Source organism: Leucoraja erinacea, chromosome 28 (genome assembly GCF_028641065.1).
Source record: "Leucoraja erinacea ecotype New England chromosome 28, Leri_hhj_1, whole genome shotgun sequence".
NCBI lineage: Eukaryota > Metazoa > Chordata > Chondrichthyes > Rajiformes > Rajidae > Leucoraja > Leucoraja erinaceus.
This window is the reverse complement of record NC_073404.1, coordinates 26,857,421-26,881,643: the sequence shown is the minus strand read 5'-3', so window position 1 is coordinate 26,881,643 and position 24,223 is coordinate 26,857,421. Positions and strand designations below refer to the sequence as shown.

The following is a 24,223-nucleotide window of genomic DNA, read 5'->3' as shown; positions in this document are numbered from 1 at the left end:
TTTAATTGTCAGATATGTGAGGAGCATGAAAGTGTTGAGCAAAGTCGTCGAGCACAAGCAGAGCCTATTAATTTGGGCAGCTGCCTCCGGGGTTTCACGAGCGAGGAGGAATTGGGCGAGGACGAGCTGTATTATTGTTCCAAATGCAAGACTCATCGCCTGGCAACAAAGAAACTTGATCTCTGGAGGCTTCCACCAATCTTGGTACTGAGAATAAACAAACGATCTTGCTTTTGTTGAGCTCTGGCAGACTTAAATAACATTATATATAAAAACTGAAAGTAATTTTGTTCATAGCCTTTGATTTCTATAATGTAATTTTATTTTAAATTATCGTTTGGTAAATGGTGCGTGCAAAACGATGTTCATAGAACCAGAAAAAGCACTGATTATTATTATTATGATTATTACTCGGGCTTCAAAGTAAATGTAAATTGATAATTTAGTGTATTCAATTTGAGCAATAAGAAATTTAAGTTCCCAGGTCTAAAATAATTCACAAATTAAAAATAAACATAAACTAACTGGGTTCTATGCATTTTATTTATTGACAGATAATTCACTTGAAAAGATTCCAGTTTGTTAATGGCCGCTGGATTAAATCGCAAAAGATTGTTAAATTCCCCCGGGAAGGTTTTGACCCTGGTGCCTTTTTGGTACCCCTTGATTCAAAGCAGACTGAGCAACAGGCAGCACAAGTGGGACTGAAGAAATCGGATTTGAGGAATACCCAAGAATTGGATACTGGTGACTGTCTTGGAGTACAATCTGGTGTAAACGTAGGCAATTTAAATTTGAAAGGTACTTGACATTTGTAATTTTTATCATATGGTTTGGTTTTATGTTATGATCATGTTTGTTATTTGAATTTCAGTTTATCTTATAATTGGATATCTCTCATAATTTAAAAAAAATCTATCAAAGTTTTCGTTAATTGGAATATAGCGGCAGTATGTTTGCTCCGATACAGGAAGGAGATGAATGCTTTGGAACGGGTGCGGAGAAGGTTTAGCAGAGTGAGGCCTGGATTAGAGGGTATTAGCTACAAGGAGACGTTGGACAGACTTGGATTGTTTTCTATGAGAGACATCTATAGGGTAGACTGTTAGAACCTTTTTCCCAAGAATGGATATAGCAAAAATTAGATGGCATTGTTTTAGCGTCAGTGGGGCAATGTTTAAAGATGTGCGAGGAAAGCTTTTTACGCAGAGTGGTGGGTGCATAGAGCGCGCTGCCAATGGTAGTGGTGGAGGCAGATACGGTGGTGACATTTGAGGCTTTTAGATAGACACATGGTTATGCAGGAGAGATTATGGATTATATGCAGGCATGTAAGAGTGGGTCTTGATTCATGTTCGGCACAGACATTATTGGCAGAAAAGCCTGTACTTGTGCTGTTCTGTTCCAAGTTCCAGATGTAAATAAAGTAGAGACTGTAGAAATCAATTGTCACATCATTCATTTAGCCTTGCAGGTTGTGGTTATTTTCGCAATCAAAGATTTTAATGAACCAGGGAGACTTGCTGGTGGTGGGGTAAATGCTTATTTTTAGTTTTTGTCTTCAACTTCAGCATCTCCACCTTCAGGAAGAAAAAATCAGAATAATTCGTCAAGCAAAAACAACAGCCCTACAAACAGCCCGAAACAAGGAAAAAGCAGAGGTCGGCTACGCTTACCCCAGCTTGGGAAGAACAAACTTTCAAACAGTAAAGAAAACCTGGATGGCAGCAAAGAGAATAACTGTAATGTGGATCAGATATTAGAGATAAAGAATGTCAGAAATGCCCACTTGGACCAAGTCGTAGATGACACTGATACGGCAAACTGCTCTGGGGGGGACAACAAGGGGGTAAGGCCGGAGGTTGTTGCAAACACGGAATTGATTGTAGTCAATGGAGTGTGTCACAACAAACAGCAGAATGGATTTGGAAGTTGTATTATTAATGGAGAGTGTGAAAGCAACACAATTGAAGATGTATCTGCAGATGACCAAAGAGATTCAGTCCGTTTGAAGCCTCTATATAACTTATATGCAATCTCGGTAAGATCAGCCATTTGATGTCAATTGCATGGAGTAAACAAAGTTGTTTTCGAATATTAAAATGTATAGTGCATAAACTGAGATTTGAAATTAGTTAACGTTATTTCTTTTTATTTAAATTTTATTTTTCATCGACTCCATTCCCGTGTTCAGCAAGGTGAATTTGCCCAATTTGGAAATTGAAGTTAGCCTATCAAATTCTTGAATACAAGAACAACATTTGAAGTTATCCACAAGTAGATTTGTCACAGGACTGTCTGAAGGAAGCTCCAATATAAAAGTTGTTCAGGGTTGAAATATAAACTCCACTAGCCTGGAGTTTACTGACCAGCATTCAGTCTTTCCTGTCTGACTGCACGGTAAAATGGAAGTTTCTGCATAACTGTAATTGATATTTCTAATGTCTGGAGCATTCTCCCCCCCCCCCCCCCCCCCCCCCCCCCCCTCCCCCACATTATCCAGTATCCAGTTCAAGAGGTTATCACATTTACAAAACATAACTAAGAACTGTCCAAAAAGACAAAATCATATAATCAGTGAATAGGAAAAGAATGTGATCATGATTAAAAACTTTTTTAAAGGAATGTATTTAATGTTAAAGTGAAACTTCTGGGTGGCTACAAGACAGAGCAGTAGGGTCAAGCAGATCATGTTAGCATCCCTAACTGGTATTGGCTTCTGGGCACTGGAGAAAGCAATGCTTCCTCAAGGGAATACCATCAGAGTTGACGGAGACTGAATCAAAGTTGACTGAGACTGGATATTGCCCTTTTATTAGCTGAAGCAGAGGCAACAAGCAAGAAATTAATGGTGGAACTATATTAAACATCATATATGCTAAAGCTAGAGTAGTGTGCAGTTCTAATCACCACACTAAGTTGTAATCCCACTGAGGGAACAATGGCCTAATTGTGCTTTATGGTCACGTACACAGACGTATAATGAAAAAATGTTTGCATACAGTTCATGACAATCCTGCTATACATTAGACACAATCATATTAAGTATAAGAGTGTAAACTAATAGACCACACTGAGTCTGTACTTGTAGGCACCATCTTGTACCATTGAAGTCTGAAATTCTTAAATGTTTGACACTTTCAAGGGTATTGCTAGACGTGGAGAATTTGAATTTTGACAAGAGACTCCCTAAGTTGGGTTGTTTCCTATGTTACAAAGGAAAAATCAAGATTTCATGACATAGTAAAAAGGATATTTTCCTTTCAGAGGTTTCTAATTAGAGAGAATGTATTTTTAAGTTAACATGGAGATGAATTTAAGAGAAGTAGAATTATTTTACTGAATAAGTGCCATCTTCTGTAATGTTAATTTTCAATGAATTTCATCTTTATGATCTCAGTTCTGCATGGTAGGAAAGTACAAATGTTACCACGGGGATGTTCCTCCTTTGCACAAAATGTTAAAAGCCTAAGTAGAGATAAGGTCTCTAAAAATAAAAATGTTATTCAGTTGCCATTAGTTTCTTTGTTAACTCCACTTTCTGAATATTCCAAGTGGTATTTCTCGTGAGATAAGTATTTGTGACATTTGCAATGAATTAAGGGTAGCACATAATAAATTGAAAGTAATTAAAATTCTGTTGGCCACAAAATTAAAACTGTTTTACTGTTTTCACTTTATCAGTGCCATTCGGGAATCTTGGGAGGAGGCCATTATGTCACATATGCCAAAAACCCCAATGGAAAGTGGTACTGTTACAATGACAGTAGCTGTAAGGTAAGTTTATGAAGCAGAATCGTGTCAGTACATCTTAATTAAATGCGGAGACTTGAGTGAACATTGTATACTTTTAAGTATCTTAGCTCACTCACCTCAGCTATCTCAAGAGATGACACTAGACCCTAATTTTCTCAGCATGGCCAATGAGTAAAATCTAAATGTATCTCTTAGTGATTGATTGTGAGGTTCGGTGTGGTTCAGGAATGTGAGGCTTTGCAATGCCGCAATTAAGCTCAAGGTAAAAGCCATGGAGGTGGGTGGACTTCAGAGGAATGACATTCGGGAGTGGGTTGGAAACAGCCAAGATGTCTTTATTAGAATACATTCCCTTTGGCCAAATATACATGGATAACGATTTTATTTTCTAAACACTGAGCTGAACCTACGGTGAAAGTTGAGGTAGTTTTACTGACTGTCCTCTAATTTTCACCTTCACTTCCAGGGACCATAATCTTTGATAATTAATTGGATAATAAGACCCTTTATATTTTGTTAGAAGGGAAGATCACCCTGCCTTATTTTTCAGAAATGTCTCTTGCTTTGATTCCTGTGCCTGCCATTAAAGGGACCCAATTGTCTCTCTCTCTTGCAGGAGGTACATCCTGATGAAATTGACACTGACTCGGCCTACATCCTTTTCTATGAGCAGCAAGGTGTGGACTATGCGCAGTTCCTGCCAAAGACAGAAGGCAAGAAGATGGCAGACACTAGTAGTATGGATGAAGATTTTGAATCTGATTATAAAAAGTACTGTATTCTGCAATGAATGTGTTCTTCCATTCACCAGATGCCATGTGTTTGCTCAAAGACTGGCAACAAAACACTCCAAGTTGAGAATTTCAGGGTTGGACAGGTTTTCTGCTCAAAATATGCTGCTTCTGCAAATTCTTTTATGTGATTATGAAGCACAAGAAAAACACGTAGACGTTGAAAACAGATGGTTATACTGATTTTTTTTTTCTCTCTCTCTAGTTGCTCTTTGCAACTTGTGTCAGTAGCCAATGTGATCTGCTACCTCCTTTTCTTAAAGTGTTTGGGTTTCATACATTGTGTTAACGAGACCAGAATGGTAGCATGTCAGGAGGAAATTGAAACGTACTAAAACTTGGGCTACAGCATTTTAATTCTAACAAGAGTTATAACTATCCATGTAGACTATTTTTGCCCCGAATGAATTTTGAGTGAATAGTTCATGAAACACAGTTTACATTTGTTACCTTTCTAAACTACTACTTCAGCTTGTATTTTTAATGTTACATAGCAGTAGGAACATTAATATTTTAAACAAATTCAGGAGAATACATTTTTTAATGTAAAATCCTGAAAAATGATAACATATGTGCCATAACCAATTGAACTCTTGATAAAACTAACAATGAATTTACACAGCATCAATTTAAAAAGGTAATGATACGTTGGGTTGTGTTTCGTGAATTTTCCACATTTTTGTCTGATTTATGTGAACGTAGACCCTTGTGACCCTTAAAATGACATTTTGTAAATCAGATAATGCTACACCGGTCTGGACAGTTTCTGTACTGTTAACCATTCATATTTATTATGAATATATCCTAAACTATTTTTAGGTTGTTAATTTTCATTATAATGAACCTGAAGAAACCTTATTTTGAAGGTTTGATATTGTTGCACCAAAATCTCCCTGCATTTTCAGCACTGCTAAATACTATATGGTTTTGTTTAGGCCTGCATTGCATCACTGTTATTTTGGACACAATTGATTCTTGGTTTAAATTTAACATCTGTTTGGATTTTTAACTTGGTGTCATTACTTGAGCTGTAAAGCCTCGGTACACATCAATGGATTTTTGGACAGAAGTTGTTTTTTTTGGCATAAACAAATCCTAGTTCACCGAAACACACGTATTCCTGATCTATTTTGCTATATTCGAAACTGGAACGGAGTTTGATTTCCAGAGTTAGGTACTATGATTGAACAGTGTTTTGCCTTTAGAGGTGATTGCAATTCCCACCCAATGTGACTTTTATTGATATCCTGCAACATCCTACAGCTACTCTGATGGTCTTAAATATATATGTATAAAGACTACTGATTAAGCTCTGCTAAAGGGGAACATTGGAAAACACAATGTAATGTATTGTGTGTCTTTGTTTTATTTCTTTTTGTCATTTTAGTCAGTGTTGCACAGTTAAACTTCCTTCAAGATTGATGGCTAAATACTCTGCCTCTCATTGCTTGGCATTCTAATTAATCATGCCTTGCTTTATCTACACAGCAGAGTTTGTGCACTTAACATTAAACAGTTTAGTGTATTTTGAAACTTCTGGAAAAATACCACTGCACAATGTTAAGAACAAATCAACAGCTTTAAGTTAATTTGTGTTTCCAGAATTGTTCCTCTTTTTATGTTCTACATGAGTTAAAAACAAAATGCCTGAGTGAATGATTGTGTGAGAAATGAGTATTTTAAACCATTCTCTCACTCACAATCCTGAAATAAGGGCAAGTAGTGCAATCTACTGCTGTTATTGTGTGTTCTTACAAGTCTGTTATAGATATAATGGTTGAAAAATATTCTTTTTTATTAAATTAAATCATTAATAACTGAAGAATTTATTAAATTATCTGAGAAACTACATTACATCTTATTTTGTAAATTCTTGTAAAAATATTGACATTGCACTGAATTGGAAAATTTTTATGTACATAAGTGCTTTGTAAATATGGCAGTGAAGTATTGTAATACAAGCTGTAAAAACTGTACTTGTAATTGTATATGGAGTGAACCTGTTCATCTGTAACTATTAAAAAAGTCAATAAATACAGTGGCTGGAATGTGTGACTTGAATAAGCGTCAAAACTAATTTATTGGTAATGCAAGAAGCCGTTATTGAGAATGTTGAAATTTGTGCTAAATTGTAACGCTGTATGGCAAAATGCACAAAATCTTTTATGGTCATCTGTTTGCAAAGATTTGGAACCCCTCAGTTGTTTAATGCACTGGAGTCGATAACATTCATAAGACATTTAAAATGCATTTACTGCTGTACAAAATGAGATTGATAATGAAAAACAAAGATTTTATTAAATATTTGCATAACTTTACAAGAAGATGCTATTTTTGACTAACACACTAGCATGTGGACTAAATCAATGTTTTACAATCCAAGTGTAGCTAACATGCATCTCAGCTTAAAGGTTAATATTTTCCTTTGGACATTTTGTGCTCAGATTTATATTTAACGTTTTATTTTTGGTCGAGGAGCAGTAAGAGGGAAAGAACTAGGGTACTTAACAGCTTCCAGGAAATTCTGGGCTATTATTTAACCACAATATTACCAGGGTGATTCATCAGCGATGAATCAAACTGTAGAACAGATTATTCCCACTGTCCTTCAGACTGAGAATAGGCGAGAGGGAAATTAGAGATAAAAGGTAGAAAGAATAAACATTTGTTCTTTGTAACTTTTCATATCTCTAGTTTCCCTCTCCCCTGACTCCCCTGAAGAAGGATCTCAACCCGACATGTCACCTTTTCCTTCTCTCCAGAGATGCTGCCTGACCCGATGAGAGTCCAGCATTTTGGGTCTATCTTCGGTGTAAACTAGCATCTGTATATCCTTCCCTCACATTCCTACTGTTTACTGTCCATGATTAATTAGTAATGATAAAATATTACTACCATTCTATAAATCTTTATTTTATGGAAAAAGCTTGTTGTATTTATCCAAAGCCTTTTTGAAACCTAAATATAGCACAATCAAGAGCGGCCTGGTGGAACAGCGGTAGAGTTGCTGCTTTGCAGTGCAAGAGACCAGAGTTCGATCCTGACCACGGGTTCTGTCTGTATGGAGTTTTATGTTCTCCTCGTGACCCGCATGGGTTTTCTCCAGGTGCTCTGGCTTCCTCCCACACTCCAAAAGCTTACAGGTTTTTAGGTTAATTGGCTTCGGTAAAAATTGTTAGTTGCCCATGTGTGTAAGATAGTGTAGTGTACTGGGATAGCTCGTCGGCATGGACTCGGTGGGCCAAAGGGCCTGTTCCACACTGTATCTCTAAACTAATCATAGGTTTCTCTCCTTTTCTTTTTGTCATCAAATATATTATATGCTACTAAGAAAACATAATTTTCCTTTTTAAGAAAATATCTACATCAACTCTGCCTGTCCTTATGATTTTCTGAGGATTCTGTTACCACATCCATTTTGATAGATAATGTTTGATGCTTTATCCAATATTTTACTGTGATCAGTTCCCTACAAGATTTGTATTGTGAGAAAGTTGATTAAGCTGGAAAAGTTTGGGTAAATAACATCCTATTTGTTCACAACAGTCCAATGACCTCTGGTCTAGTGTCTTGGATGCATTGTATGAACTCATTCTTCACGCTACTATTTCCAAATTTCCTTACTCAGCATGAATTTCCTTACTCCCTCATCATTGTTCTACCACCTTCACATTGTCTTGTTTCTAAGTTCATGATCCCTCTATCAGCATTACTGCTATCAAGGGGATTGGAAGGTTATGATCTTAAAATCATGGAGTGCAAATCAATCTGTTCAGAGAAAGATTATTCTATTGTAAAACAATGTGGCGTGGCCCATGAAAATAATTTGGTGACCAGATTGCCTAGTGTTACTGTAGGCTTTCTTTCGCTTTTCCTCCTTGACTATCTTGTTTATTCAAAGTCTGTACAAAAAGAGTCTCTTTACAATATACCAATGACTCAGTTTTACAATTTGCCATTTGTAACTTTCCCATCCTTTGTGTCTTTACAGGCTGACCATACAATGCATTCCAAAATGCATGCTCTCTGCAAAACTAGCTTAAACCTTCAAAATCAAACAATTGCAGACGCTGGGAATTGAAAATAAAAACTAACAACTGGAAATGTAAAGCAAGACAGGCAGCACTTGGAGAATGAAATGCTGCTAATCTTTCCAGTGATTATGCAACATTTTGCACTTTGTTCATTCAGATGCAAATCCTTCCATCTCAATTTTTTTTTGCCACATATCCTTAATTTTACTTTGTAAACTCAAATACATTACTAATTCTACTTTTTGAATCTTGTCCAATCAATATGAGCACTCCCCCTACTTACTTAGTTACCACTGTTTTGTATTAACCCTTCTAGAATACACACACCTCAATGGATTTTTAAAGACACTGCACCACGGTTCCACATAGAATAGAATAGAATAGTTTCTTTATTGTCATTGTAACATGGACCATGTACAACGAAATTTAAAAGGCTGAATCTCTCTATAGAAGTAATGGTACATGTAAAAGGGATACGAGGTGAAAAGGCTCAAACAGACACACTGAATAATTTGATAAACATGTTCTGTAATTCTTAGCATTTACCTTGAATGATTAGTTATGTTCCTCAAACCATCAACAAGATAGAAGATACAGGCCTAAACTTGGAAGACTGAAATGCAGTAACCCATGTTCAAAAGAAACATATAAGCGGCTGGGCTTGTATACCCTGGAATTTAGAAGGATGAGAGGGTATCGTATTGAAACATATAAGGTTATTAAGGGTTTGGACACGTTAGAGGCAGGAAACATGTTCCCGATGTTGGGGGAGTCCAGAACCAGGGGCCACAGTTTAAGAATAAGGGGTAAGCCATTTAGAACAGAGATGAGGAAACACGTTTTCACACAGAGAGTTGTGAGTCTGGGGAATTCTCTGCCTCAGAGGGCGGTGGAGGCCGGCTCTCTGGATACTTTCAACAGAGAGCTAGATAGGGCTCTTAAAGATAACGGAGTCAGGGGATATGGGGAGCAGGCAGGAACGGGGTACTGATTGGGGATGATCAGCCATGATCACATTGAATGGCGGTGCTGGCTCGAAGTGCCAAATGGCCTACTCCTGCACCTATTGTCTATAATTGGTAAGATGGAAAGGGTACAGAAAAGATTGATGTGGATTTTGCAAGAACTAGAGGGTCTGAGCAATCGGGAGAGGTTGAGTAGGCTGAGACTCCATTCCTTGGAGTGCAGGAGGATGAGGCGTAATCTTATAGAGGTGTATTAAATCATGAGAGGAATAGATCTGGTAGATGCATGGACTCTTGCCCAGAGTAGGTGAATTGAGGACCAGAGGTTTAAGGTGCAGGGGAAAATATTTCATAGGTACCTTTTCACACAATGTGTGGTGGGCTATGGAACAAAAGCAGGGACTATCCCAACGTTTAAGAAACAGACACGTGCATGGATGTGACAGTTTTGGTGAGATAAGGACCAAACGTGGGCAGGTGGGACTACTGTAACTTGGACCATTTTGGCCAGTGTGGGCAAGTTGGGCCAAAGGGCCTATTTCCACACTATAACTCTGGTAGTAATGGCTTTGGGTACCAACTTATATGGACTCTAATGTCACATTTAGTGAGGTGTTCAGATATTGAAGACTCTTCTGACTTAGTTAACTCAAAAAATATTTTTTTGATTTGGGTAATCTAATGTCTCTCTCCTGCTCAAAACTCTTGACAATGGCAGCCTCTCAACATCAACCACGCGCAGCCCAGTTAAACTAGAGCGTAGCATCTGCCATATGACATGCTTGGAACAGCCAATTTTGACATTACAGCCTGTTTGAGGGTAATTAGGCGGTTACAGCTGATCAGATTGCGAGCTCGTACGTCAAGAGTGTTTTAAGTGGTTACACAAAAAAGCTGAAGAAACTCAGCGGGTGCAGCAGCATCTATGGAGCGAAGGAAATAGGCAACGTTTCGGGCCGAAACCCTTCTTCAGACTGGTTTGTAGGTTGTGCTGAGTCTGGCTGCAGGACGGAACGTGTGTTCAGGGGGGAGGCGGCCGGCGGGAGGGTTTGTCGGCGGCGCCCGGGCAGGATGGAAGTGTAAGTGAGCGCTGCTCGTCCGCCGGAATGTCCGGGGGTTGGAGCGGGTTCCGGGTCCCTGAGCCCCCGACTCCTCGCTCGGTGTGAAGCTGCCACCTCGGGCGCGCTTCGATGCGAATCTCCCTCCGGGCGGTCCTGCGCCATGTTGTAGATCCGCCCCGGCCCCGTCCCCGTCCCCGTCCCGGACCCACGTTGACGCCACCAACCGCCCGCCCGCCCGGCCCCGACTTCCGGCGGCAGCGTCACCCACCGCCCGACTTCCGGCGGCAGCGTCACCCACCGCCCGACTTCCGGCGGCAGCGTCACCCCACCGCCCGACTTCCGGCGGAATCATCACCCACTGCCCCGCCCCGACTTCCGGCGGCAGCGTCACCTTAGGCCGGACCCGACTTCCGGCGCAGCGTCACCTACCGCCCGGCCCCGACTTCCGGCAGCAGCGCCACCCACCGGTCGGCCGCCGCCTCTGCCCACGTCTAAGAGTCAAGAGTGTTTAAATGTCATATGTTCAATGATACTTTATTGTCACATGTAGCTAGATACAGTGAAGTTCTTTGTTTTGCCTGCAATGCACAAAGTATGCAAAGAGTCGCCACGTATAGGGCCCCAACAGAGTTACGAAAGTATTAATCACAGAAATAAAAGTATTAATTAATGAGACCCGAAATGTCACCCGTTCCTTCTCTCCAGAGTTGTTGCCTCTCTGAGTTACTCCAGCATTGTGTCTATCTTAATTACCTACTTGTGTCTATCTTAATTACCGGCCCGATGGTCCCTCTCAGTTCTCTCTGCGGCCCCAACCCCGCCGTCAGGTCCCTCTTTGTTCTCGGGACTCACATGGCCCCGTCCTCTATTGACCTCCAGGCCCCCCACAGCCCATTCTCGGCCACCCGCAGCTGGGTCCACTCTTGGACGGCCCTGCAGCGCTCGTCGGGAGCTTTCCACTCCCTCTTCTCCCCTCTCCCATCGGGCAAAAGGCATAGAAGTGTGAAAACACACACACCTCCAGATTCAGGGACAGTTTTTTCCCAGCTGTTATCAGGCAACTGAACCATCCTATCACATCTAGAGAGCAGTCCTGAATTACTATCTACCTCATCGGGGAGGGGACCCTCGGACTTCCCCCAGCGTGGTGGCTCTCTTGTTGATGCTTTGAGATGTCGCTGTTCATCTGTGGTTATGCAGATTGTTAGAATAATCTGGGACCAAGTGCATCCATTACGCCATCATTTGGTACAGCTGAGGTTGGCTGAGGCAATGCATTCATGGACACAATGATCTTTGTGGAAGAAAGAGGCATTGTGGTTAGTAGTTCACTGACATTTGGAAAGCTTTTCGGACTAAACAGGGACTTTACTGACAGGAAACTCCCTAGTGGGAATGCTGGAGTGATTAGGGACAGTAAATAACTATGTACTTTTATGCTTTCTTTTGCAAATTATACCTTTGTATAGATATGGCAGGTTGACAGAGAATAGACAGAACCTTTTACCCCGGGTGCTAATGTCAAAGACGTGGCAGCCTTTATGCACGAGGGTCAAAGTTTAAAGTAGATGTGCAGTGGGGACTAGGAACACGCTGCCAGGGATGGTGGTTAGGCAGTTAAGATAGTGGCGTTTAAGAGACTTTATGCTAAGCGTATGAATATGCAGGCAACGGGAGGAATATGGATCACATGCAGGCAGAGGAGATTGTTTATCTTGGTATCATGTTTGGCATGGACATTATGGGCTGAAACGTCTGCTCCTGTGCTGTATTGTTCCATGTGTCACTTGTTTCCAGTAGTTGCTGGTAATTCGATTGAGGAATTGAGAGTTATGGGGAACTGGCACATAAGAGGTGTTGAGACTAGCTGAGATATGCCATGACGATATTGAATGGCAGGTCAGACGTGAAGGGCCAGTAATGCAGCTGGTAGTGCTGCTGCCTCACAGCGCTAGAGACCAGGGTTCAATCCTGACCTGGAGGTTGCTCGTTCTCCCTGTGACCACGTGGGTTCGCTCCAGGTATGCTGGTTTTCTCCCACATCCCAAGTTCGTGCAGGTTTGTAAGTCTCAGTCAATTGCCCCTGACGTGCAGGGAGGGGAAGAGAAAATGGGATTACGTAAAACAGGCCGATCGATGGTCGGCATGGACTCAGTCGGCCGAGTGGCCTGTTTCCCTGCTGCATCGCTAAACTAAACTCCTCCTGATCTTATTTTGTGTAGGAAGGAACTACAGATGCTGGCTTACACTGAAGATAGACATAAAATACTGGATTAACTCAACGGGACAGGCAGCATCTCTGGAGAGAAGGAATGGGTGACGTTTCGGGTCGAGACCCTTCTCCTTCACAGCTGACTCCATGGCTTAGTTGGTTAAAGTGCCTGTGTGGGAAACGGAAGAAGGATCTCAACCCGAAACGTCACCCATTCCTTCTCTCCAGAGATGTTGCCTGTCCCGCTGAGTTACTCCAGCTTTTTGTGCCTGCCTTTATTCTGCTGTTACTGCAAAAACAGTGTTCCTGCTGTTACTGCAAAAACAAATGCAGACTGTTGTGATTATTAGTCTTTTATTGTTACTAGTGAGTTTTCAATTATATTTTTTGGCCTATGCGTATGCAAAAATACACATCAGTGAACCAGCTGAGCGCTTTAAACCATTTTATTTGGTGGATGCTGGGTTATATTATAATGCAGAGAAAAGTGATCTGCACAATTCAGTCGCCATCTGCTGGCAGTAACTGGAAAATCATTCACTTGTTAAAGCCCTGTCCCACGGTACGAGTTCATTCCAAGAGCTCTCCCGAGTTTAAAAAAAATCAAATTTGTGGTCAGCACGGAGAATTAACGCAGCGGGTACGTCGGAGTTCAGGGACGTCTTTTAGCGACTCGTAACGCTAATGGCAGGTAAGCACGGGAAGACTCGTGAAGATTTTTCAACATGTTGAAAAATGTCCACGAGAGCCCCGAGTACCGACGAGTGGCCATTACCGTAAATGTCCGAGTTCGAATCAGGGCAAACTCGGGAGAACTCTTGGAATGAGCTCGTACCGTGGGACAGGGATTTTAGCATCAAGATGTGAGAAAGACAACTGTGGGTCACTAAGGATTGTGTAAGAAAGAACTGCAGATGCTGGTTTAAACCGAGATAGACACAAAAAGCTGGAGTAACTCAGCGGGACAGGCAGCATCTCTGGAGAGAAGGAATGGGTGATGTCTCGGGTTGAGACCCTTCTTCAGACTGGTCACTGATTGACTGGAGTTAGATGAAAATGCTGGAGAAACTCAGCGGGTGAGGCAGCATCTATGGCGCGAAGGAATATGTGACGTTTCGGGTCGAGACCCTTCTTCAGCCCACTACGTTAAGCCTGAAGAAGTGTCTCGAAACGTCATCTATTCCATCGCTCCAGCATTTTTATCTACCTTCGATTTTCCAGCAAATGCAGTTCCTTCTTAAACGATTGACTGGAGTTAATCAGTCGTTGCACTCCAGCTAAATATAATATCTTAACACCGTAGGAAAGTAAATAGTAACGTATGCTACAGGAAGATCAATATTTTACCAGGATGTTACCCAGATTAGAGAATAATTGCAAAAAGGACAGGTTGGAGTTGGACAAACATGGGGTTGTTTTCTCTGGAACGTCGGGGGTTGACGGGTGACTGGATGAAAATACATTAAATTATGAGAGGCATAAATAGAGTAGATAAGGTCTTTTGCCCCAAGGTTGAAATGGTAAATCTTTCTCCCCCACTCCTCCCATCCCTCCCTCCACCCTTGTGCTCCACCTGGACTCGCACCAATTTCCTTCCCCCTCTTCCTCATCCCGCATTCCCTTCTTTGACTTCACAATTCGCAACTCTTCAATCCTTTTGTCTCACACCTTCTGTTGTTTTATCTCTGGCCTTTGTCTACCATCTGCCAGTCGAAACCCCCTTGCCTGTTCATCTATCACCTGCCACACGTTATCTTGCCACTTCTTCCTTCTCCCCACCACCCCCACCCCACCACAATCAGTCTGAAAAAGGGTCCTGATCCGATACATCACTTATCCACGTTCTCCAGAGATGCTGCCTGACCCTCTGAGTTAATCCAGCACTTTGTGTCCTTTTTTTTTGTTGTAAACCAGCATCTGCAGTTCCTTGTTCAGGGTGAGAGGGGGGAGGTTTAAAGCAAATTTATGAGGCAAGTGTTTTTGCACAGAGCGTGGTAGCTGTCTGGAACGCGCTGCCAGGGGAGTAGGTAGAAGCGGTTGCAGTAGCAATGTTTAAGAGGCATTTAGACAGATACATGAACAAACAAAGAATAGAGGGATACAGATCATGTGCAGGCAGATGAGAACAGTTTAGGCTGGCATCATGGTGGACAGACAGGGCGGCACGATGGCACAGCGGTAGAGTTATTGCCTTGCAGTGCCTACTGCGCCAGAGACCCGGGTTTGATCCCGACTACAGGTGCTGTCTGTTAGGAGTTTGTGATCGCGTGGGTTTTCTCCGATATTTTCGGCTTCCTCCCACACTCCAAAGACGTACAGGTCTGTAGATGAATAGGTTTGGTACAAATATAAATTGTCCCTAGTGTGTGCAGGGTAGTGTTAATGTGCGGGGATCGCTGGTCGGCGCGGACTCGATGGGTCGCTTCTGCGCTGTATCTCCAAACCAAACTAAACTAAACTTAACATAGTGGGCCGAATGGCCTGTTCCTGTACTGTACTGATCTTTATGCTATTCTCTATTTAATGACGATCAATTTCACTTGAAAATGTATATATTTAATTGTAAAATTTTTGTTTAATTATTCATTCAAACAATTTTTATTTCATGGTCTGTGTTTAAAAAAAACTTAAAAGAATACTTTTTTTAAAAATTTGCTCTCAAAATCTTGTGATATCTGCTCCTGTTTGCGCTCATGGAATTGTCCAGTCTGTTGGACACTTAGTTCAACACTGTTACCCTTGCAATAATATGGCACAGTAGTGCTGCTCCTTACAGCACCAGAGATCCTGGATGCTGTCTGTGTGGAGTTTACATGTTCTCCCTGTGACTGCATGGGTCTCCTCCGGGTGCTCCGGTTTCCTCCCACATTCCACATGACATGCAGGTTTGTAGGTTAATTGGGCTCGATAAAAAAAAATTGTCCCAATGACCCTGAGTATGTTGGGAGTGGATGAGTAGCTCCTCTATCCTCAGAATAAGACTGTGATCATCCATTTTATCTGTACCTCTCAAATTTTTTTATAGCTCAATAAAGTCACCCCTTAACCTCTTACACTCCAGGGATAAAAGTCACACTCTATCTAGACTCTCATAGCTCAAACCCTCAAATCCTGGCTGAATCCTCGTGAATCTTCTCTGCACCCCTTCAAGCTCAACAACATCCTTCATATAGGTGTACGGCCAGAACTGTGCACTATTGTCCAAGTGTGGTCTCACCAATGACTTGTAACAAAGACATTCCCAGCTCCTCGCGCTCAATACCATGATCAATGAGGGCATGTGTGCCAAATTTCACTTCTTCACCACCCCGTTTACTTGTGTTCACACTATTAGGGAACTGTGTACCTGTATTCCTGGGTCTCTCTCTTCATCACCGTTCACAACCATTCACTGTGTAAGTCCTGCCTGGTTTAACTTGCCAAAATGCAACACCTTCTAGTTGTTTGAGTTGAATTCCATCTGCTGTTCCTTGGTTGACTGGCCCAGTTCATCTAGTAGATCCAGTTGTAATTATTCGCTGTCCACTGCACCGTGAATTTTGGTGTAATACACAAATTTATTAATCACGTTAACAGCATTGCTTAATTTAAATTAGAGATGGAAACCTGGAAACAGGCCCTTCTGAGTCCACACCGATCAATGATCACCCGTTCACTAGTTCTGCCCTCCACACTAGGGACAATTTACAGAAACAAATTAACCTACAAACCTCCCGTCTTTGGAATGTGGGAGTTTAGAGATACATTAGGGAAACGGGCCCTTCGGTCCACTGGGTCCGCGCCGACCAGCGATCCCCGCGTATTAACACTCTCCGATACACACTAGGGACAATTTTTACATTAACCAAGCCAATTTATCTTCATACCTGTACGTCTTTGGAGTGTGGGTGGAAACTGAAGCACCCGGACAAAAACCCACCCTGTCATAGGAAGAATGTACAAACTGTTCACGGGCTTCACCCCTAGTCAAGATCGAACCCGGGCCTCTGGTGCTGTAAGGCAGCAACTCTACCGCTGCGCCACCGTGCTGCCTCATCATCATCCAAATATTCATATACAGGTGCACAACCTGTTATCCGGAGTTCAGGAAACCGAAAAGCTCCGAAAACCGGACATTTATTCCAGGATGTTGTCTGCACACCAAAGCTCGCGTTTGGCGCCAAACCTGACCCAAAACGACCCACGGTCAACCCAGGTCTGTACTACTGTAGCGGCTGCCTCCTCCCTGGAGACCGGGAGACGCTTAAACATCTGTAAATCATTGCTTAAATGTTAGTCAGTTGTTTGGAGGGCTTTTTGTGAAGGGGGGTGAAGGGGGTAAACTCTAATTCTTAGTCCCCTACCTGGTCGGAGAGGCGGGGAGCGGTCAATGCCTTACCGGGTCGCCGTGCAGTAAGCTCCGCAGCGCTGTGGCCGGTGGGGCAGCGGGCGGCGCCGGTTGTAGCTCCGACCCCGGCAACTCTACCCCCAAACCTGCGCGGCTCCAAATCCACATAGCGGCCCGCGGGCCTGTTCCTGTACGCCCCAGCTCCGCGAATGTCGGGAGTCGGCGGCGTCGCAGCGCTGGGATACCAGCGGGGTGCGGGCAATACCTTACCGGGTCGCCGTGCGGCAAGCTCCGGAGCGCTGTGGTCGCCGACACATAACATCGCGGAGCGTCGCTGGATTTGGAGCCGCGCAGCCAGGGGTAGAGTTGCCGGGGGTCGGAGCTCCAACCGTCTGTTGAACCGCCCGCTGTTACCCTTGAATAATATGGCAGCTCCGCGCTCCAAATCCAGCGACGCTCCGCGATGTTGTGTGTCGGCGGCCACAGCGTTCCGGCAGCTTTCTCCGGCGACCCGGTGACTAAGGGTCTCATTGCCCGCTCTCCCGCTGGTATCCCAGCGCTGCGACCAAAGATCCTATAGCGGAGCTCCTCTAGGATCTTTGGCTGCGACGCCGCCGACTCCCGACATTCTCGGAGCTGGGACGTTGGGAGTGGATGCCGCGGGCCGCGCTGGATTTGGAGCGCCTCGCAGCCAGGGGTAGAGTTGCCGGGGTCGGATAGCCACAACCGGCGCCCCTAAACCTCTTACGGACGGAGCCCCCAGCTCCGCGAGGTTGGGAGTCGCCGACCAGGTAGGTAGGGGACTAAGAATTAAAGTTTCCCCCTTCACCCCTACACCACCACCACCACATAAAATCCCTCCAAACTAACTGACTAACATTTATGCAATGATTCTCCCGGTCTCCGGGGAGGAGGCAGCTGCTCCAGACTTTTCAAGCCGCCCGCGCTACCTACCTAATCTACGCTAAAAATCTTCCATTCTGAAATCCGAAAATGTCCGAAATCCGACAAGTGTCTGGTCCCAAGGCTTTCGGATAAAAGGTTGTGCACCTGTAGATGATCGACAACAGTGGACCCAGCGTCACTCATTGTGCCACACCACTGGTCACTGGCCTCCAATCTAAATAACACCCTCTGCCTCCTTCCATCAAGCCAATTCTGTACCCAATTAGTTAGCTCACCCTGGATCCCATGTGATCTAATCTTCTAGACCAGTCACCAATATGATACCTAGAGTTTCAATTTTTGATCAATTGTTCAATTTTGTACAAGTTGAAACGTCACCTATCCATGTTCTCCTAAGATGCTGCCTACCCCGCTGAGTTACTCCAGCATTTGGTGTCTACCTTGGCAGAACTTATAGACTCTGCCGCAGGTGGTGCTGGACAGAAGGAAAGGGTGGGATCTTTTTTAAAGATTCTGCATTTCTTTAATTCATTTTTTTGAGTCGTTACTGTGTGTGATAGATGAGTGAAATTGAGTTTCTCAGCATCCTCTGAGTTGCTTCATGTCCAATTTGACAGTTAGGGCCAAAGATCCCTATGAGTTGTGTAGGAAGGAAGTGCAGATGCTGGTTTAAACTGAAGATGGACACAAAATGCTGGGACAGGCAGCATCTCTGGAGAGAAGGGTCTCGACCCGAAACGTCACATATTCCTTGGCTCCATCGATGCTGCCTCACCCGCTGAGTTTCTCCAGCATTTTTGTCTACCTTCGATTTCTCCAGCATCTGCAGTTCTTTCTTAAACATCTGGAGAGAAGGACATTCCTTCTCTTCAAAGATGCTGCATGAACCGCTGAGTTACTCCAGCATTTTGTGTCCATCCCTATGAGTCTATTGATTAGTGCGGGTGTCAGGGGTTGTGGTGAGAAGGCAGGAGAATGGGGTTGGGAGGGAGAGATAAATCAGCCGTGATTCAATGGCGGATTAGACTTGATGGGCCGAATGGCCTAATTCTGCTCCTATCACTTATGAGTCGGTGAGGATGTTAGGTCTGTTTTCCATGGAGGCTATGAAATCAACCCTGAAGCTTCTTGTTTGCAGCTATCTCTGAGCTCTGAGAAAAGAGACTGTTGTGTGAGTCAGGTGTCTGGACATGTGTTAGATGCGGCCTGTACTTTGAAGCCAATCACAGCCACGACGCTGGAGATATTGGCCTGAGAGAAGCTATTTCCAAATTTATCTTCTCAGCGGCCCTGACTGTGTTGCCTCAGCGACCCCCTGACACGCTAGTCCTCTTTCACATACGAGGGCAGTAAGACTGTTGACGTCTGCAAGGAGAGTCTATCTGCCAAGGTTCAGACCTTCAGCAGGAATGCCATCTGCTCCAGGAGCCTTGTTTCTCAGCTGACATATGTCCACACCAGCCTCTAATCACACAGTGGACGTTGGCTAGGCACAAAACGCTGGAGTAACTCAGCGGGCCAGGCAGCATCTCTGGAGAGAAGGAATGGGTGACGTTTCGGGTTGGGATTGGAACCCTTTTTCAGACTTCAAACATCACCCATTCCTTCTCTCTAGAGATGCTGCTTGTCCCGCTGAGTTACTCCAGCATTTTGTATCTAATTTCAGGTTTGTAGGTTAATTGGCTTGGTAAATGGTAAATTGTCCCCAGTGCGTGTACCTTAGCGTTAGCGTGCGGGGATCGCTGGTCGGCGCGGACTTGGTGGGCCGAAGGGCCTGTATCCACGCTGCATCTCTAAACTAAACCACACTACTCCCAAATCGTTGAGCCGTAACCCCCACTGATATTCCACCGTACTTCTCCCTCCATAATACCATCCTCTACCGCCCACTCCTAACCAGGCTCAGCTCAGGCCATTGCTGTAAACTCTTTGTACAATGCAATTTTAAAAATCTAAACAATTGCTAACATATAATTTATCTTTTCCAGAAAAGATGCAAATGCTGCAATGCTCAGTAATTATGAGGTAAGATACTGATTATTTTTGTTTGTTTTTGCATTTTAATTAAACATTAGTGTGTATAACACATTTTACAATCCAGCTCAGTAACGAAAGGGCTTAAATTATTGCAATCTATGCATTGGTCCCTTCATTAGAAATTTGTTTTCCATCCATTATCAACTACACCCCCATTAATCCACTTGCATTTCCTGTGGTTTTATGTCTAGAAATATGCAAACTTGCCAAATAAATAATTCAATATAATTAACATTTGAATTAAATATATTAAAAATGTATATTTAATTCAACGTGTGGAAGTCAACTCTCCTTCATTTGTACATCACACAACAACAACAGGAATGGAAGAGTTTCACTTGCCTTTGCTTCCTGTCATTGTGGTTATGGATAAAATGGGGTTTTATTTGAGCATGTGGAATTCTCTGCCACAGAAGGCAGTGGAGGCCAATTCACTGGATGTATTCAAGAGAGAGTTGGATGTGGCTCTTAGAGCTAACGGAATCAAGGGAGAAAGCAAAACGGGGTACTGATTCTGGATGATCAGCCATGATCGTATTGAATGGCGGTGCTGGTTCGAAGGGCCGAATGGCCTACTCCTGCACCTATTTTCTATGTTTCTATAATGGGTCAGCATAGAGTTAACTCGTACAAATGGAGTGATTCTGTTCAATGGGTCGAATATAGTCCTGCCCCAGGGTGGCGGTATTCTTGACTCTTAGTCAAATGCCATTCAGAATCTTCTTCTGCTACTATCTCTCCACCGTTTCCCCTCCTCTGCCTTCACTCCTTCAATCTCTATCCCTTCCTGTGGCTCTACATCCCACTCCACTTCTCTCCTTATCTGACACCCTTTAGTCTCCAGTCTTTGATCACCCACCTGCCAATCAGACTTGTCTGTATTCACCTATCACTTGCTAGGCTCTGTCCCACCCCCGCCTCGTTTCCAGCTGTTTCCAGCTCCCCCTCTCCCCACTTCAATCAGTCTGAAGAATGGTCCCGATCTGAAACATCTTCTATCCACATCCTCCAGGGATGCTGCCTGACTTACTGAGTCATTCCAGCACCTTGTGTCTTTTTTTCTCTCTTACGTTTGTTCCTGGACAAGATGGGCTGAAAGTTGACACAAAGTCCTGGAGTAGCTCATCGGAGCGGGCGGGGTCTTTCGTCCCAACCTAAAAACATAATCTGTCCACGATCTCCAGAGATTCTGCCTGACCTGCTGAGTTACTCCAGCACCTTGTCTTTTTTTTCTCTCTCTTATTTCTGTTCATGGATAAGATGAGCTGAAACATGACACAAACCAGCACTTGCAGTTCTTTGGGTCGGAGACAGACACAAAAAGCTGGAGTAACTGGGCGGGCCAGGTAGCATCTCTGGAGAGAAGCAGTGGGTGATGTTTTGGGTCAAGACTATTCTCTAGTCTTTTATAGAATTGTAATATAATTATTTGCATGCGCTGTGGAAAGAGCTCTCCCGAGATACTTGATTATGTCTAAAACATAAAGTGCTGGAGGAACCTCAATGGTTCAGGCAGCATCTGGGGAGGTCACGGCCCTTCTTCAAACTGGATCATGCTTGTTATGTGACCTTTGTTTCCCATGTTCTCCTGAGATGTTGCCTGACCCACCAAGCTGTACGGGCACCCTGTGTGCCCACTTACGTAATATTTGAAAGTTGGCTCTAACTCAGCAACCGTTGATAAACTTTCAACTTTTCTTTCTCAAATTGCAGGTCTTTAAACTCCTGAACGATCTTAAGGAACAACGGAAAGAAAGTGGGAATAAGAAGCATAGTGCTGGTCAGCAGAATCTTAACACAATCATGTACGAGGTGGGTGGAATGTAGCACTGTGTAGCCATTGGGCTGCCAAAGGCTTAAGGGCCTGTCCCACTTGGGCGTCATTTGCGCGTCAAGCAGATGGTGCGCAAAGATTTTGTACATCCCAAAATCCTGGGGCGTCGCCCGTCACTGCCTACGTCACCACGCACCATGCGCGCATCACGTGCACGTCATGATGGTAAATTATGTCACGTAAATTACGCCCAAGTGGGACAGGCCCTTTATACTTCGCCAGGTTCATCGAATGAAAATCTGGCAATCATGACTGAACATATGCAGCTTTAATGGTGGGTGACCACATTTATTTGGCGAATGTGATGCTTTTTAGGAGTCACCTCAGTATTCCTTCGTGGTTTATGAAAAGTCTTTAAGAGCTGTGCATGTGATTTGGTGTAAATTGTTGGGCTTTTATTTTTCATCCCAAAAGTCAAAATTATGGAAGAACTTTAATAAAAAGTATTCTCTCCGCTCTTTATTCTCTCTCCTTCCTTACAGGAATAATAGTCATGGAAACATAGAAAATTAGGTGCAGGAGTAGGCCATGGCCCTTCGAGCCTGCACCGCCATTCAATATGATCATGGCTGATCATCCAACTCAGTATCCCGTACCTGCCTTCTCTCCATACCCCCTGATCTCCTTAGCCACATGTTGCCATCTAACTCCCTCTTACCAAGCCAATGAACTGGCCTCACCCCTCTGTGGCGTTCCAGAGATTCCCACTCTCTGTGTGAAAAAAAGTTCTTCTCATCTCGGTTTTAAAGGATTTCCCCTTTATCCTTAAGCTGTGGCCCCTTGTACTGGACTTCCCCAACATCGGGAACAATCTTCCTGCATCTAGCCTGTCCAACCCCTTAAGAATTTTGTAAGTTTCTATAAGATCCCCTCTCAATCTTCTAAATTCTAGAGAGTAAAAACCAAGTCTATCCAGTCTTTCTTTATAAGACAGTCCTGACATCCCAGGAATCAGTCTGGTGAACCTTCTCTGCACTCCCTCTATGGCAATAATGTCCTTCCTCAGATTTGGAGACCAAAACTGTACGCAATACTCCAGGTGTGGTCTCACCAAGACCCTGTACAACTGCAGTAGAACCTCCCTGCTCCTATACTCAAATCCTTTTGCAATGAAAGCTAACATACAATTCGCTTTCTTTACTGCCTGCTGCACCTGCATGCCTACCTTCAATGACTGGTGTACCATGACACCCAGGTCTCGCTGCATCTCCCCCTTTCCCAATCGGCCACCATTTAGATAATAGTCTGCTTTCCCGTTTTTGCCACCAAAATGGATAATCTCACATTTATCCACATTATACTGCATCTGCCAAACATTTGCCCACTCACCCAGCCTATCCAAGTCACCTTGCAGTCTCCTAGCATCATCCTCACAGCTAACACTGCCCCCCAGCTTAGTGTCATCCGCAAACTTGGAGATATTGCCTTCAATTCCCTCATCCAGATCATTAATATATATTGTAAATAGCTGGGGTCCCAGTACTGAGTCTTGTGGTACCCCACTAGTCACTGCCTGCCATTGTGAAAAGGACTTTACTCCTACTCTTTGCTTCCTGTTTGCCAGCCAGTTCTCTATCCACATCAATACTGAACCCCCAATGCCTTGTGCTTTAAGTTTGTATACTAATCTCTTATGTGGGACCTTGTCGAAAGCCTTCTGGAAGTCCAGATACACCACATCCACTGGTTCTCCCCTATCCACGCTACTAGTTACATCTAGTTAATGTTCCCAATGTTGGGCGAGTCCAGAACCAGTGGCCACAGTCTAAGAATAAAGGTGAGGCCATATAAAACTGAGATGAGAAAAAACTTTTTCACCCAGAGATGTTGTGAATTTATGGAATTCTCTGCCACAGAAGGCAGTGGAGGCCAAGTCACTGGATGGATTTATAAGAGAGTTAGATAGTGCTCTAGGGGCTAGCAGAATCAAAGGATATGGGGAGAAGGCAGACACGGGTTACTGATTGTGGATGATCAGCCATGATCATAATAAATGCTCCTCAAAGGGCTGAATGGCCACTTCCTGCATCTTCTTTCGATGTTTATGTGTCTGTGTCTGTCTATCTTTCTCCACCTCCATCTGACTCTTCTCTGTTGCTATCCATATGTGTGAGCCTCCATTCTACTGACCAAGTAGTGCAAGGATAATTTACATTGCATAATCAACTATATCAATGATATATATTTGCATATTATATGCTTTACAGTTATTAGAGTTATGCCACAAGGGCAGCACAGTGGTGCAGCTGGCGGGACCTGCTGTCACACAGCACCAGAGAACCAGGTTCGATCCTGACCTC

General features: G+C 43.5%; 2 protein-coding genes across 6 annotated transcripts in view; both read left to right on the top strand.

Annotated features, from left to right (window-relative positions):
* Window positions 1-6,608, top strand: part of usp32 (ubiquitin specific peptidase 32) — a 111,757-nt gene extending 105,149 nt beyond the window's left edge. For both annotated transcript variants that reach the window (XM_055658089.1, XM_055658088.1), the window contains exons 30-34: window positions 13-204; window positions 555-801; window positions 1,572-2,041; window positions 3,685-3,777; window positions 4,373-6,608. In XM_055658089.1, the coding sequence (XP_055514064.1) occupies window positions 13-204; window positions 555-801; window positions 1,572-2,041; window positions 3,685-3,777; window positions 4,373-4,546 (1,176 nt within the window). In that variant the 3' untranslated portion in view covers window positions 4,547-6,608. The remainder of the gene's footprint in view (window positions 1-12; window positions 205-554; window positions 802-1,571; window positions 2,042-3,684; window positions 3,778-4,372) is intronic.
* The window catches only part of crcp (calcitonin gene-related peptide-receptor component protein), an 85,814-nt gene that overhangs the window by 3,883 nt on the left and 57,708 nt on the right, over window positions 1-24,223 (top strand). For 3 of the 4 annotated variants that reach the window (XM_055658098.1, XM_055658099.1, XM_055658096.1), the window contains exons 1-3: window positions 10,517-10,625; window positions 20,041-20,077; window positions 21,803-21,901. In XM_055658098.1, the coding sequence (XP_055514073.1) occupies window positions 10,618-10,625; window positions 20,041-20,077; window positions 21,803-21,901 (144 nt within the window). In that variant the 5' untranslated portion in view covers window positions 10,517-10,617. Of the gene's footprint in view, window positions 1-10,516; window positions 10,626-20,040; window positions 20,078-21,802; window positions 21,902-24,223 lie in introns of those variants that run through there. The other variant, XM_055658100.1, reaches the window with a different exon arrangement.